General features: G+C 40.2%; 1 protein-coding gene across 1 annotated transcript in view; it reads right to left on the reverse strand.

Annotated features, from left to right (window-relative positions):
* Positions 1 to 4,505: 4,505 nt before the first annotated feature.
* babam2 (BRISC and BRCA1 A complex member 2) overlaps positions 4,506 to 13,987 on the reverse strand; it is a 73,536-nt gene continuing 64,054 nt past the window's right edge. Inside the window, exons 9-12 of the mRNA XM_070920267.1 lie at positions 8,014 to 8,084; positions 7,769 to 7,851; positions 7,480 to 7,633; positions 4,506 to 5,348 (exon numbers count right to left, since the gene is read on the reverse strand). Coding sequence (XP_070776368.1) covers positions 5,285 to 5,348; positions 7,480 to 7,633; positions 7,769 to 7,851; positions 8,014 to 8,084 — 372 coding nt within the window. The 3' untranslated portion in view covers positions 4,506 to 5,284. The remainder of the gene's footprint in view (positions 5,349 to 7,479; positions 7,634 to 7,768; positions 7,852 to 8,013; positions 8,085 to 13,987) is intronic.

Raw genomic sequence — 13,987 nt, forward strand, 5'->3', positions numbered from 1 at the left:
GCAAGACAAAGGCCGCAGAGGAGTAAAAGAACACACACACACACACACACACACACACACACAACAAGAGGAGTACATTAAAGTCAGTAAACACCCCGAGATAATCCACCCAGCATGACTGATCTTAATGCTACTTTCCTGAATTTCATAAAGTCATAAGTGATTCTGAGATAACGCTTTGTAACTGAGCGATTGTTGTCAAACATTACCTTTAAAACCTCCATTAAAGCCCAGAATCCCCTTCCTGCCAAGGAAACACAGGGTGCCAGTTTGAGTATTTTTAAGCAAATTGAGTCTCATCTTTTACAACAATCAAGCTCATTGAACCAAGGCCAAACTGCTCGCTTAACGCATCGGAACCAAGAGCTGTATTCCAGAGAAAAAACACCTGCGGGATGTGCTTTGCTTAACCCATGAAAGGTTTAAATCAAGTGTCTATGATCACACCCAGGGGAAAATGGAGGAGGAAGCCCCCCCCCCTCACTCCCTTCGACAAAAAAACTGTCTTTATCTTGTCAAAAGCCATCGAAAACAAGCCCATCCAGAACGCCTCAACAACATGAAGACGAGACAAAACTGGAAAACCTACAAGCTCCAGAGCAAAGACTCATTTGATCAGCTTAGCTACGCTCTCCTGGCTTCCCATGTACGAGTAGTAATTAGCAATTAACAATCAGGGTTTAACTAGATCCAGTTATTATCTGTAAGCAAGAGGGGGGAGAAAAATATCTGCCGCTTTGACTTGGGAGTGCATTAGAATCCCCCTGCTACTCGAGTTTGATAAAAAAAAAAGAAGAGTGAGGGACCCAAGCAGTAATTCTCTCATTTTCACGACATCTCTGGGCCATTTTTTTTTTCAAATTCCCAGATCAAACAGGCTGTAACAAAAGGCCCCAAATCCCCCCTCCGCTCTCCTCCCTCTGCTCTCTCTTTCCAAAATTAGTTAAGCCTCTCAGCTCCATCATCCTCAACATGGCTCGCATCAACAACCCTACGCTGCATCGCAAATGCTGCATAGCCTCTGAAATCCACCCCTCCTCACACACACACTCCTCTTCTCCCTCCCTCCCTCCAAACATGCTGAAGATGAGGGGGGGGGGGGTTCCCATATGTCACTCTGAATTTGTACTTACAGACAAAACACAAAGTACCCCACAGTCACTAGAGTTTGTGATTTCACCCCCCCCCCCCATCCCTCCTCCTCCTCTTTCACTTGGCTAACTGTTGTCTTTTGTCTTTTCTGGGGGGAAAATGTTAAGTCAAAAGGCTGCTGTATAAAAAATGAAGATGAAAAAAAAAAGAATCAGGTGAGGCACATTGGGTGATTCGGACACGGTGACAGAAGAGGAAGAGTAAACAATCTTGAATAAGGCGGCTGTCTGCCTTTACCCCTCTCTGACATATTCAGGTCTTTTGGATGCTCCTTGTTTCCTTCTGATTACCTCATCCTTGCTACTGCCACAGCTGTTTACTGTCTTGGTTCACGATGATTCAGGATTTTCAATCATTTCTACACACTTTCTCCCTTTCTGTTATCATCTTTTTATACACACTCCCCACGTCCGTGCTGCACTCCTGCAACTTTGTCGGCCTTCCACATACTTTTCCATGATTCTAAAGTTTCCGGCGACTAGCCTGACTCTTGAGGTGAAGTGGGGTGAGTGATGCCAAGAGCTAACTCTGGGTTATTGCCCTGGAAGGTGCTCGTTGCTGAGCTTTAAGTGATCCTGTTTCACACACTTGTCAGTTCTCTGGGCTGGCAGGTCCTTGCTGCCTCCGAGCTAGCTGCTTATAGGGTTGTCACCAGAGCAGTTAATGTTAATCTAATGCTAATATTCATGTTTGCCAGCTGCCTTGAGCTAAGGACACCTGCCTCTGGAGCGGAGAGGCCTCTCTTAGCATCCATTGTTTACTCAATACCTTGTTAGCTTGGGTCAAGTGAGCTGTCCCACCACCAGCAAGGCTAGGGTGGAGATGAAATTCTTCTCACCTCAAGCCATACAGTGGAGTACAAAAATGGTTCAAACAAAGCTGAAACACCACTCAATCGCCCCATTCATCCTCCGAGGGAAAAGGACAATTGCATCTTCAATTATTCCTCAAATCGAGTCCCAGTCCAGTAAAGCGTGAACTCAGCTGGACCACAAAAAAACCCCCCACTCTCATCAATTTAATCATCCCCCGTCCACAGATTCCAAGCTAATTATTCCAGCCTTCAATTATTCCATCCGACTGCCGTTGAGATCTCTTAAAGACGGCTGGATTAGTGGATTTGGAGTATTAGCTTGGAGGGTTGGCAGACCTCTGCACTGTGATTCAGGGGGCTGAGAAGCACATCTTCAAAAGGTACCTTAAGCAGCACCTTCACAGGATCATTACACTGGATAAATCCATGTTAAGTTGCTTAAAAGCGTGTAAAGGTGAGCCATGTTTAGGCGCAGACACTTTTGAGGGAGGCAGCTTACTAAATGTGACTTAAGCATTGCAACAGTGACACAGTTTAAGCCACTTTGGAAGGAATTGTTTACAAGTTATTTAAAGGGCTTATGTCACCTTGGGTCAACATCAAGGACTGAGGAAAACTTCAGGAGTGTATACTTTTTTTTTTCCAGATTGACAATCTAAGATGGCAGACTTTACACATCACAATGTCATGGTCTGTATTCAAAGGACTGATTCAAGCTGCACCTTTTAAATATAATGATTCAATCACTGTTTTATTATTTCAACTAATGTAAACCCTCAATTCAAATGTGGTAGGCTTAGGTTCACACACAGGGCTGAAAATTCACCACTACTGAAAATCAATGGCTACCTTTTGAGTGCAAAGTCGTGATGCCTTGAGTTGACTGTCAAGTTAAACTATTCTTTGCTCATGCTCATAAAAGATGCTACCCCTCCTTTGAACTCCCTCCCTCTTAAACACCCCCCCAGATCTCCAAAATGAGAGCAGCTCGTCCCGCGGCTGACAACAGAGATGTTTTGAAAGCAGGTCGGAAAAGGTTAGAGCAAGAAACATGGAACGGGGCAGTGAAAAAGACAAAAAGAATCTTGCTTTTTTAATTATTTTATTAAGAGCCTTGATGCTATTAAATGCCCCAGATACATTCACCCTATAGTTCTCAATTAGACTTGACAGTTGCTGCATTACCAACAATAAATATAGCAAAGGGCTGTGCCTTAGGCCAGGAAGGACCCCTAACTATGACCCTCATATTTAATGATGAAAACAAGCAAGCACACACTGTCTCGCTCAAACACATGCATGTGCACATCCATGCATGGGCATGTGCGCACGCACACACACACACACACACACACACACACACACACACACACACACACACACACACACACATCCTCTCTGTGCTGTGGCTCCTTGTTACACAAGCACATTGGGGGCCTGTAACAAACAACAGCATCTCTAGGGTTTATAAATACATTACAGATATTAAAGGTGTACACATAAAAGTACACCGTTACACATTTGGAGGGCAGAGAGTCATTTTCAAATTTATGAGAAAAACAGCACAAAAATAATGATTGTGTGTTCTGCCAAAAATTGTTTCCCTTAAAAATGCAATTTATTTCACTCAGCTGCATTTTATTAAAAAAATATTGGTTGGTTGGTGGTAATATGTTGGTTGGTCAGTACACCACTTTGATTGCACTGAATGGATTGGCACAAATATTCAATGTCAATGAATTTGGTGGTCCCCTGACATTTGCTCTAGCACCACCAGCAGGTCGAATTTTTAATTTATCCACTGAAATATAAAATAACACCCTCTAGATACATTAACAAAAAACTTGGTACAGACATTCGTGGTCTCCAGACGATTGGTCCTAATGACTCTGGTGATCGCCTAACATCTAGATGAAATTAAAAAAAAAAAAACTTTATCTTTTAATCGGCAGACATTTTTAGCTTTGTGCGAAATGTAACGATGAGTATTGGGTGGATAACCATTTGGACATCTGGAACAAAAATTGATGTGAATAATGACGAATAATAATTAAATAAAAAAAAACTGCCAACAACAGTTGTTTACTACTCTTCCCCAATAAGTATAATAAGCAGCAGCCTCATAGAGCCACAAGCAAGGCTGTAGACTTATTGGAATTATCATAATTATGAGTTTCTAACTTGTAAAGTCGTAATTACGACTGGGAAACTCTTTTTTCTTAAAGCTCCAATATTTCCAATTTGGCACTTAATAATACAGAAGTGCCTGAAAACCATGCAAATATGGACGCCTCACACCAGCCAAAGACCGCCATTCAATGAAATCCAAATGTAATGGATATGGTATTATCTTGTCAATGCACACAGCATTTTAATTCTCACATAACCAACTCTGTAATCACACAAACGTCTTGATGTCGTGAATGCTTACAAGTTAAAATGGAAATCTTTCAAATCTTTGCCATCCATCTGATGATATCAATGATAATTTCCAAAACAACAAAACAGTGCATACCAAAGACAAAACAATGACTCACTGTCAGGGGAAACAGACTTCTTTACTGGATAGAAATTTTGACAAAACATATTCTTCAGTAACTTACGGTGCTGTCAACATGTCAGTAAAAGACTTCACAGGGCTTTAAACAGTCAAATGGAACATACAGACAATTAAAATCCAAAACTAGTTGTAGATCAAGAACATTGACAGTGGAGCCAAACATCACAATCATGTGAGCGACAAACGAACAGTAAACAAAGGTGTTTTGCATCGTCCCTACAGCTCTTTGTGATTTACAAGTAGTTAATAGTTTACATATTGTTTACATATCAAAAGATATCTGTTCATAGCACGGCAGCTCTGGATGGAGTGTTGTGAGCCCAACCCTCTGTGGTTTGACAGTTTGAAGCCAGGCATCATTGGCACAACACAATTAAACAATACTAGTTATTGTTAGGTGAGACAGACAGATTGTGCAGGTTGTTTCATGTCAAAATGTGGAGTTTCTCTTCAAAATAAAGGCCCTTTACTGTGAGCTGGCAACAAGCAAGAAACAATCATTTCAGCCTGATCCCACAAACTAAAATAAAAAGTCAATATACTAAGAGGCAACCATTTCAAGGTCAAACTATGCGGAATTCAGAGTCTGTGTGCAATAAGCACACTGTCATTCTCATTGTACTGTTATGGTACAGTGCATTTCATAAATGTACGTCTGTGCATACTCATATACAGGTATACAATGGCATGCACAAACATACACTCGCATACACACTCCTACAGGCAACTCTCCAGGCATGTCATTAAGCTAGAGAGTACTAGAGTTTCCCATTGGCAAAGGCTCCCTCTTGGAACTGAGGGATGAAGCTCTTGAAGTACGCCCTGGGTGAGAGACAGAGAGACGGTGGGGGGGGGGGGGGGGGCAGAGGGAGAAAGTGCAGATGAAAGGCAGAATGTGTTTACTTGTTACAATTACAACTGTACATGAGATATCTACTCTCCATGTGTTTACACTCTTGAGAGAAACACAAGAGAAATAACTCAACTGCAAGTAAAAAAAAAAACAGGATAAACCCCCCCCCCCCAAGCAGTCCACCAGATATTTAGCCACATCTTCAGGTGGTGCGTTCGGGTTTGTGTGTGTTTGTGCCAGGTTACACTTAAAGCAAATAGATTATAGAACATTTTTGGAAATATGCTTATTTGCTTCTCTTGAGTTAGATGAGAAGATTGATACCACTCTCATGTATGTTGCTTCAATATGTTGGTTAGCGTAGCTTAGCATTAGGACAGGAAGTACCAGCACTCCTAAAGCTCACTAATTTACACTTCAAATCTGTTGAATCCATACAAAAACTTGTGGTTTTATGGGGAATTGTGTGACTATTTCTTGGCCATGCCAGTGACTTCCTTAAATAGTGCGAGCCTCATGAAGCACCCAAATCAAACTTTTAAAATAGAAATACAAAAACGTATAAAATTTCCATTTATATGGAAATTCTTTGACATATTTAAATTTCTATATTTCAATTTAAATGTGAACATGATCCCAGCTGTGCAACTATGACAAATGTACTGCTCCAATCAACAATATCATGCTGGAGACAGTGTTTCACCTCCCAAAAAATAAATTGGAAGAAAAGACCGGCTGGACAAAATGATCACCTCTCCACACGGTAGGCAACAGCAATAACAACTCCTAAAAAGCAATCAAAGCCTTTCAGCTGTGTATATTATCTTACCTCTGTTGAAGTAGAATCATGCTATACATGAAACGATAAGTAATACATGTTTTTTGTTATTACTGCACATGAATAGATAGTTTGCTTGTTGGCTAGCCGTCTGATTGTCCTGTAAGTTGATCTCTATACAGTTAGCAAAAATAGGTAACCCAGGGGGCTAATTTCTCTGTTCGGACTCGGAGACAAGTGTTTTGAAAGGGTTGGTTTAGTTTCTTTGGAAAGCTTTAGGAGGTTCTTGCTGCTTTCCCAGCATCAGCACCGGCCCTGCCTGCCTGCCAGGGCCCAGACACAGACGACATGTCCAAGGAAGAGGACACGCCTGTACTCGAGGCCATTCGAGGCCTGTGCTCTGAGATAGTTTCCATCAAAGCGGACTTATGTACTACAATTGATGCCAGAATCGTCTTAGATGTTTTGGATGGAAATAGATTCACTCAGAGATTAGTTTTGCCCTGCAATCACCATGCTCAAACAAACGAGTGAAAGCAACAGTGGCCACTAATGTCTCTGATTTGATTACTACAATGGAGATGGCATATCTCACGCCTGAGAGACTGAACCGCTTTGAGACCGATTCATCCCCTCTCCCTTTATCTCCTGCGATTACAATGTTGGGGCACTTGACCGACTGAATCTTCTCTCCCAAAGGATAAAGGGTTTTGTTAGCCTAGCTATACGGCTGCCAAAAGATGCATGAGGATCCCTCTATTATTACTGGATTAATGAGGTAAATTCATGTACTCCTTTGGAGAAAATAACCTCTGCCATGAGAGGTAGCCCTCGGCTGTTCCATAGGACTTGGGATCCATGGATGACCTACATGGAATTTATTTAATTTATTAACTATTCTATATATTTATATAGGCCGTAGCCAGCACCTATAGATTTACTCTCATGAGTTCATACCAGTTTATGTTTACTGAAGGTGGAAAAAGATCTGTGAATATAAGGCCTGTGTGTAGTGAAGTCCAGACAGTATGGTCTGATTATATCATATATCTAAAGCAGATCATACATGACATCATGATAAATTACTTTGTTGGACTTGTCAGAAACAGTTTATTGGAGGTTACAGTCTTGAGAATAGTCCTTAAATGCAAACTTCCAAAACATTCTGAGGCTTTTACTTTTTGGGTAGATGTCCATTGTATTTCATTCCAACTTTCTTTGTACAAAATATTTTAAGTGGCTTTTAAGGTTTAAAGATCGATACAAATAAAACACTATCATTTTCAAAATGCATGGGGTCTAAGGAGGCAGGATCTACTCACTTGGCCCTCTTTGCCATCTCATTGCCATCCCACCGTGGGCTGTAGGGATACGACTTTTGCACCTGAGAATAGAGCTGACCGCTGTTGGTGAAGTGGTACACAGATTGGAAGGTGAGGGTGGGCTGGTCCCTGGGGAAGTACAGTGGGAGATCCACTACGAGGAGCAGAGGGACAGAGAGAGAGAAATGCATAGAGTAAGAAAGAGGAAAAAAAGGATCATTAGGTAACTGCATCAGATGTGATCCAGGCAAATCAGAAACAGTGTTTGTGTGTTTTTTGATTTTCCTACCGTGTACTAGGAAGCAAAAGTCCTTCCACATAAGTAGAAGAGTGAGTTTTGTGAATCCCACAGCATCATATTCCACCACACCCCTGCAATACACAAAATATTCATTTCTGCAAATTCTCACTAGGTCTTATTTTACACCTTCCGCACTTCCTTGTTAAAGGTCAAGGACAGGGACAAATGAGTGACCGCTGAACACATGTTGTGATCACTTCAGCGGGGGATATGGTCCTCTCTAGTTGACTCACATTCCAAAGTGGCTGAGGAAGGCAGCGATATACTCTCTCCTCTTGTGATAGCCTTGGATGACATACTGCACCTAGAGAGAACAAAGTGAAAGGTTAAGTACACACAGCGGAATCTGCAAAATCAAAACAGCATTTGAACCCAAGCAGTGACTTATGAAGAGAAATGTTTAATGTTTAACCCCCCCCCCTCCCCCCCACACACACACACTATAAATTAGTTGTATAACGTAAAGCTAAGTAGTTGCTTAAGGTAGTGATGTCCAAATCTAGATTATGGCACACCCAGAACTGAATTTGCAACATATATGAACATGTGCCAAAGGGTCACCAAGTTGACTGCTGTGGGGTCTGAATACAAGCAGCAAATGTTTATGCTGGCTACAGGACACATTATGCATTGCAGCATGTAAGTAGGTTACAGATTGCATTTTTGTATTACAAGCTATATCAAACAACACCTGAGGAAAAGCATATCATATGAGCATGTTTGACACTCACACCATACCAAACGAAAGATGTGAAATACAGCCACAAAAGGGTGAAAGTTGTGAGTGACGACAGTGGCTTTCTGATGAGATCTTACCACGGATGTGATTGGACCATTTATATTTTCTATAATAAATTATTGACAGAGTGAACTTATGACGAAAAATCAGGCTGGTTCCACATCAGCTCAATACCATTTCACTGTTATGGAAAAAAACTGAAACTATGACATGACAAAAATTATCACAAATTTAGGGGCTTTTAGAAAAAAGAATTGATTGTACATCGTACAAAGGGATAAATTATCATAGAAATGTGATAATTATTGAACACCTGGGTCACCCCCTTAAAAGAAAAGTAGCTAGTGCATGCCTAAAAAGTCAATGGATTCTTTTCAGTAACAAAAATTAAATCTCTAGAGGGATGTTAAAAGCCACCAAATACACAATCGCTAACTTGCCAACACTTTGTACTTCAATGGGTTACCCTAATTGCTGTGGATTTATACAATCACTTCATAAGGGACATGTAGTATATTGTTCTGGACTACACTGCCTTGTCTGTCTTGTATTAAGGTAATACTCTGCACTATAACAAAAGGTCTATTTTGCTACTCTCTATTGGCACTTGATGTTAAACCACAGAGATTCATAATGTAGTTCATAAAATCTTACATATTTGCGATCTGGTAGCAGCGACAGATTTTAAAAGAATTTTGACGTTACTTGATAAGTGACAGTAGAAAGTGACAGAAAACATGGGTACAGAAGGGAAGATGACATGTAAACATAATGATTACATGATTATAGGTCTTTGACCCCTGGCCTGGAAGAATACCCTTGCAGCAGCATGTAGTCATATTCTGTTTAATGAACACGAATATTGTGTTTATTGTTTTCAATCTCATTAACTGTGTTCCCATTTTTATCCCCCTCAGCAACTGCCCTGTCCACATGGTTTCAGGGTTTTTCTTGCCCTGAATTAGGTCCTTATAGGCAGAGCTATACTTCTATTTCCTCTCAGCCAGAGGAAATGCTGCCAGTGCTATACAAGCTGCTAGAGAGGCTTTTTGAGCAAACCTACCCAGAATGTAAACAATTAAGAGAGGTGAACTTTTTAATGGTTGCTTTCGCTTTAAAACCAGACAGCTCAGAGTACAAAAGAGGTATTACATGCAATCTTTGTACAGGCAAATTTAAATGTCACAGAAGTACAAAGTCTTTAGCTCACCACTTGACAGCCAAATAAGCTGGTGTTAAAAGCTCTACCATAGAGTCTGTCAAATGTAACTAGAAAGGACTGTTCAAGGTGCTGTTTTAATTTTAATATAATTTCTCCATTTCAGTCCAAACGTTTTTTACATGGCACCTTTACATGATGTTTTTTCTTGCTAAAATCCTGATAAAACATGGTAACATTTCAGTTCTGAGCTACATGCATGTTTAGCAACCTTGTGCATCATTGAGAATGTATAATAAAACAAAACAAAACAATGAATTACTCCACATTAATTTTCCAACACATGCACACAAGAACAGGTTCTCCTCTTGTGACCTGAGGAGTGTGACATGTCTTTAGCGTGTGTTGATAGGTGTAATTAAGGGTTATCTTTTAAGTTCAAAGAAAAGAAGCTCAGGGCTCGCTTCACTGTTGAGTATCCCGGGCAGGTGAGAAAGCCTGCAGTCAGCCAGCCAGCCATGAAGGTGACCTGTTCCATTCACCTAGCTGGTTATATATCACTGCACCTGGGCCAGATTACTGAACATCACAGGAAAAACCTGCAGCAGAATTCCCTCAGTCTTAAAATTAAACATTCACACTGTTTAATCAAAGGGACATGAACAAAATGCAGTGTGTGTGTGTGTGTGTGTGGGGCGGGGGGGGGCATCACTCTATCACAACATCGGGATTGGACAAAAAAAACATCAGAGTGGCCACTTTTCTTCAGAGAGGTAAGTGTAACTGTCAGGAAAAATTAGCAGAGGTGCTTTATCACACAGCAGTGCACATATTTAAAAAGTGAGGCGATTATTAAGATTGTCATCTACTAACTAAATAGATCAAAAGACAAGATGCGTCAGGATCTGTCTGACTCAACTCAGGAGATGACAGTGATCAATCAGGATGTACGTTTGCCTTGCAGTAATTAATCAGAGCAGCATGTCACAACCTTTTTTAAAAGTTTAAAACCGTAGAGAAAATGGCTCCATCAGTCACAATCAGGTAGCGATGTGTGCCGTTAAACCAGCAGGCTTATGTTAGTTTGAAGAATAATGAAGGACATGTTTTACCCAATAGACTACTGCATCAGGTTGAGTACGTTTAAGGTTATTTACCAGATATACTCGTTTTTTAATGTCAGGTAGGAAGGTTTGGAGTGCTTTCCGCGTCTGATAGCCAGTTTCCCGCGAGGAGGACCTTGTAATATAAAATCTATCTGGGTAAAAGTAGAGAATAATCTTTAAAATGTTACAAATATTTTTCAAAATGCAGTCAAACTGCCATAATCTGGACTAAGAACTAAGGACTTGGAGTAACTTTTGGAAAGAAGAACAGTTTCAGAGTTCACATATCTGCAAGAAAGGATAAACTGAGCCTCTGTTCCAGCAAGGCAAGAACAATGTGCTAATGTAATGTGATAAATGTGCTGTTATTGATTATTTTTCCCAGCCCTAAGCAGTCAAAAAAGCTAGAGACAGCATTGCCTTACCCACTGCTACTGCATGGTTGTGATTACTCATCAACCGTGTATGAATGACAGCATTTCGTGAAAGAGGAAAGTAGTAATCTATGATACACAGTCCTGTGTGACGGGTCTCATCTCTGCAAGCGCTCTTAAACACAGACACATAATGTGACTCAGCCTCCTGTTGAATTATGTTTACATGGGACAGTGGAGGCGGCAATTTAGCTTTTTCAAAAGCTGCAAGGCCACATACTCAATAAGCTGTTTATCTAGTTACACTGTGTGTGTGTGCCTGTTTCAAGGGAACTGTGGATCACTGAACTTTCCCACCCTTACTGAGAAAGGATTTCCCGCCCCCACTGTCACTGTGACTCGCAGCCAAGTCGTTTTTTATTGGCTGCCTGGAGGTTTGAGTGATGCAAGACAGGTGATCTTGCTCTGCAGGTATTCAAACCTGCCAGCACCCATGACTCCCTCACCCTTACATCCATTTCATTGTGTTTGTGCATGTCTCAGTGGGGAGGGTGATGCAATAATGCCGGAAGTGCTTCCTGCTGTGTGATTAAGAAATCTCTTCTCACTCTCTCTCTCTGTCACATACGCATTCACACCACCCCCCTGCTTTCACATTATAAAGACTGTCTGATCTGATATCTGACTACAAATTCATCACCTCATAAGATCCACAAAATCCAAATACTATAGGAAAATTGTATGGGTAAAAAAGAATAATTAGTAGAAGCTAATCACTTGGAAGAATTGGGATACAGAACACAGACCTTAGACCTTGCTGACTTATTGACGTTTATAAATAAAATGCAGTCTTCATTATATGTTATGTTATGTTACTTCATGTTAATGAAAGGAGTAAGCACACACAGTATACTTTCATTTAACCTCAGCCACACGCGTCACATGAATTGCAATTTGCACAGTATCTTCATATTCGTAAGAAACTACCGTCCACAGGTTAGAAATATCATGACTCATTGTTAACTTTGCTGTTCAGTGAAAAAGTCACAGTATAGATTAATCTGCCTGATAATCAATGTGTTGTGCTCTCTAATGATGTCGCCATTACTTTGGTTGTAGAGTTGAACTAAATGCTGGTCATGAAAGCGCACGTTAATACGTTTAATGTTAACAATGATCAGATATTACCCCCTTCGACAGATAGGTACCCTATGTGAAGTTATTCGGTCTCAAAAAACAAGTGTAAAGTTGGTTATGACACAGTTTTAGGAAAAAAAATCAATAATTTATTTCATTTTTGTACGATTTGCAAAGTTTGGATGTGAAACTCTATTTAGCATCACTTGCTACTTTATGATTATAAATCAACAAACTTGCTCAGTGATTTCTTGCATTGTAATCAGATGAAATACGTCATTTAAGAAAAATCTAAAATGTGACATTGTAAAAGTGGAATTTCAGCCAAGAAAACATTATGCAGAAAGTACCCAGCCCAGCTAGCGAGAAATCAGCAGCACATCGCAGGCATTCAATGATATCTAGCACTACCTGGATGGTCTGTTGACAGCAAGCTGCTCAGAATGCAAACAGGATTTTTTTCCAAAGTTGAAGTTTATTGTTGGAGCAGTGTCATTTAGTGATTTGCAGATGAAAAGATGTTAGGCTGTCTATTCAAACAGGACACAATTCTGTTGAAAAGTGTTTTAGAATATAACCTTTATTTCCAACTATGAAAAGGTTCTACAAGATCTTGTGGACAGATTTGTTGGCAAAAGCAGTTAAAACGTAAGATCCTTTACATACATTTACCACAACCTCAAATATGACAGATTTGCTGCTGTATAGTAATGTGTCCAACTGCCAGGCGATCACTACGATTGTTTTTGTTGACCGTATTTCTCCTCCTACTGTCTACTTAGCATAGCATGTGTGAAAATGAAATGAGAGTGCCAGCAATGACAACGAATATTGTTTGTTTTAGCTATAAATGTAATTGCTGTGATTGGATTGATCATTACATATCTGGATACAGACTGCTTTTTGACACCAGTTTTGAACTGGCCCCTTGTAAAAACACTAGTGCTCTAGTAGGAGAATATCAATGACCTAGAATACACACCTGAAAAATGGTAAAATCAGTTGAAGCAGACACTTGACACATTTAATTATACTGCATTCATAATTAATTACTCTCAGCGTCTCTCTCATAGGCTAATTTCCTACCTGACTATCACTATCATGTCAAAAAAGACTAACAACTAAGGATGATTTCATTGAAATTGATTGAAAGCAACTAACTCATTGTCTTGTGTGAGTTGATCACATACTGTATGTACATGAGGAAGTGGATTCTAATTTTTGGTTTAATTAATTTGGTCTAATTTTTTATGATGCAGATGCCAGGTGCTGCCATCACCCAGCACAATCATAGTCGCAATCACAGCTGAGGTATGTGGCAGTATACTTGTGTCGATACAATCCTAGCATCTGGAATAAGTGGGCGGAAATAATTCATGGTGTTAGAAGAACAAAATGACTGCACAGCCGGCCTGTTTTTCTTTACCATTCCTTGGCCACAGTCAATAAATTTCACAAACAATAACAGAAGTCAAATATCGCTTTGTGTCTTTTGCTTACACTTTCAGCTTCTGTCTTTCTCTTCTGATGAATCCACTTATTATTTCTATCTAGCTAACTCTGGCAAAGCTCAGGTTCTGCCACAAAAAGCAAGAGACAATGCTAACTGCTACTTCATGCTGTCCAAGTGCCAATTTTTCTTTTAGTCCCTTTATGCTTGACAAAAACAAATGACAAGTAGCATTTCGAGGT

This window comes from Enoplosus armatus, chromosome 15 (genome assembly GCF_043641665.1).
Source record: "Enoplosus armatus isolate fEnoArm2 chromosome 15, fEnoArm2.hap1, whole genome shotgun sequence".
NCBI lineage: Eukaryota > Metazoa > Chordata > Actinopteri > Centrarchiformes > Enoplosidae > Enoplosus > Enoplosus armatus.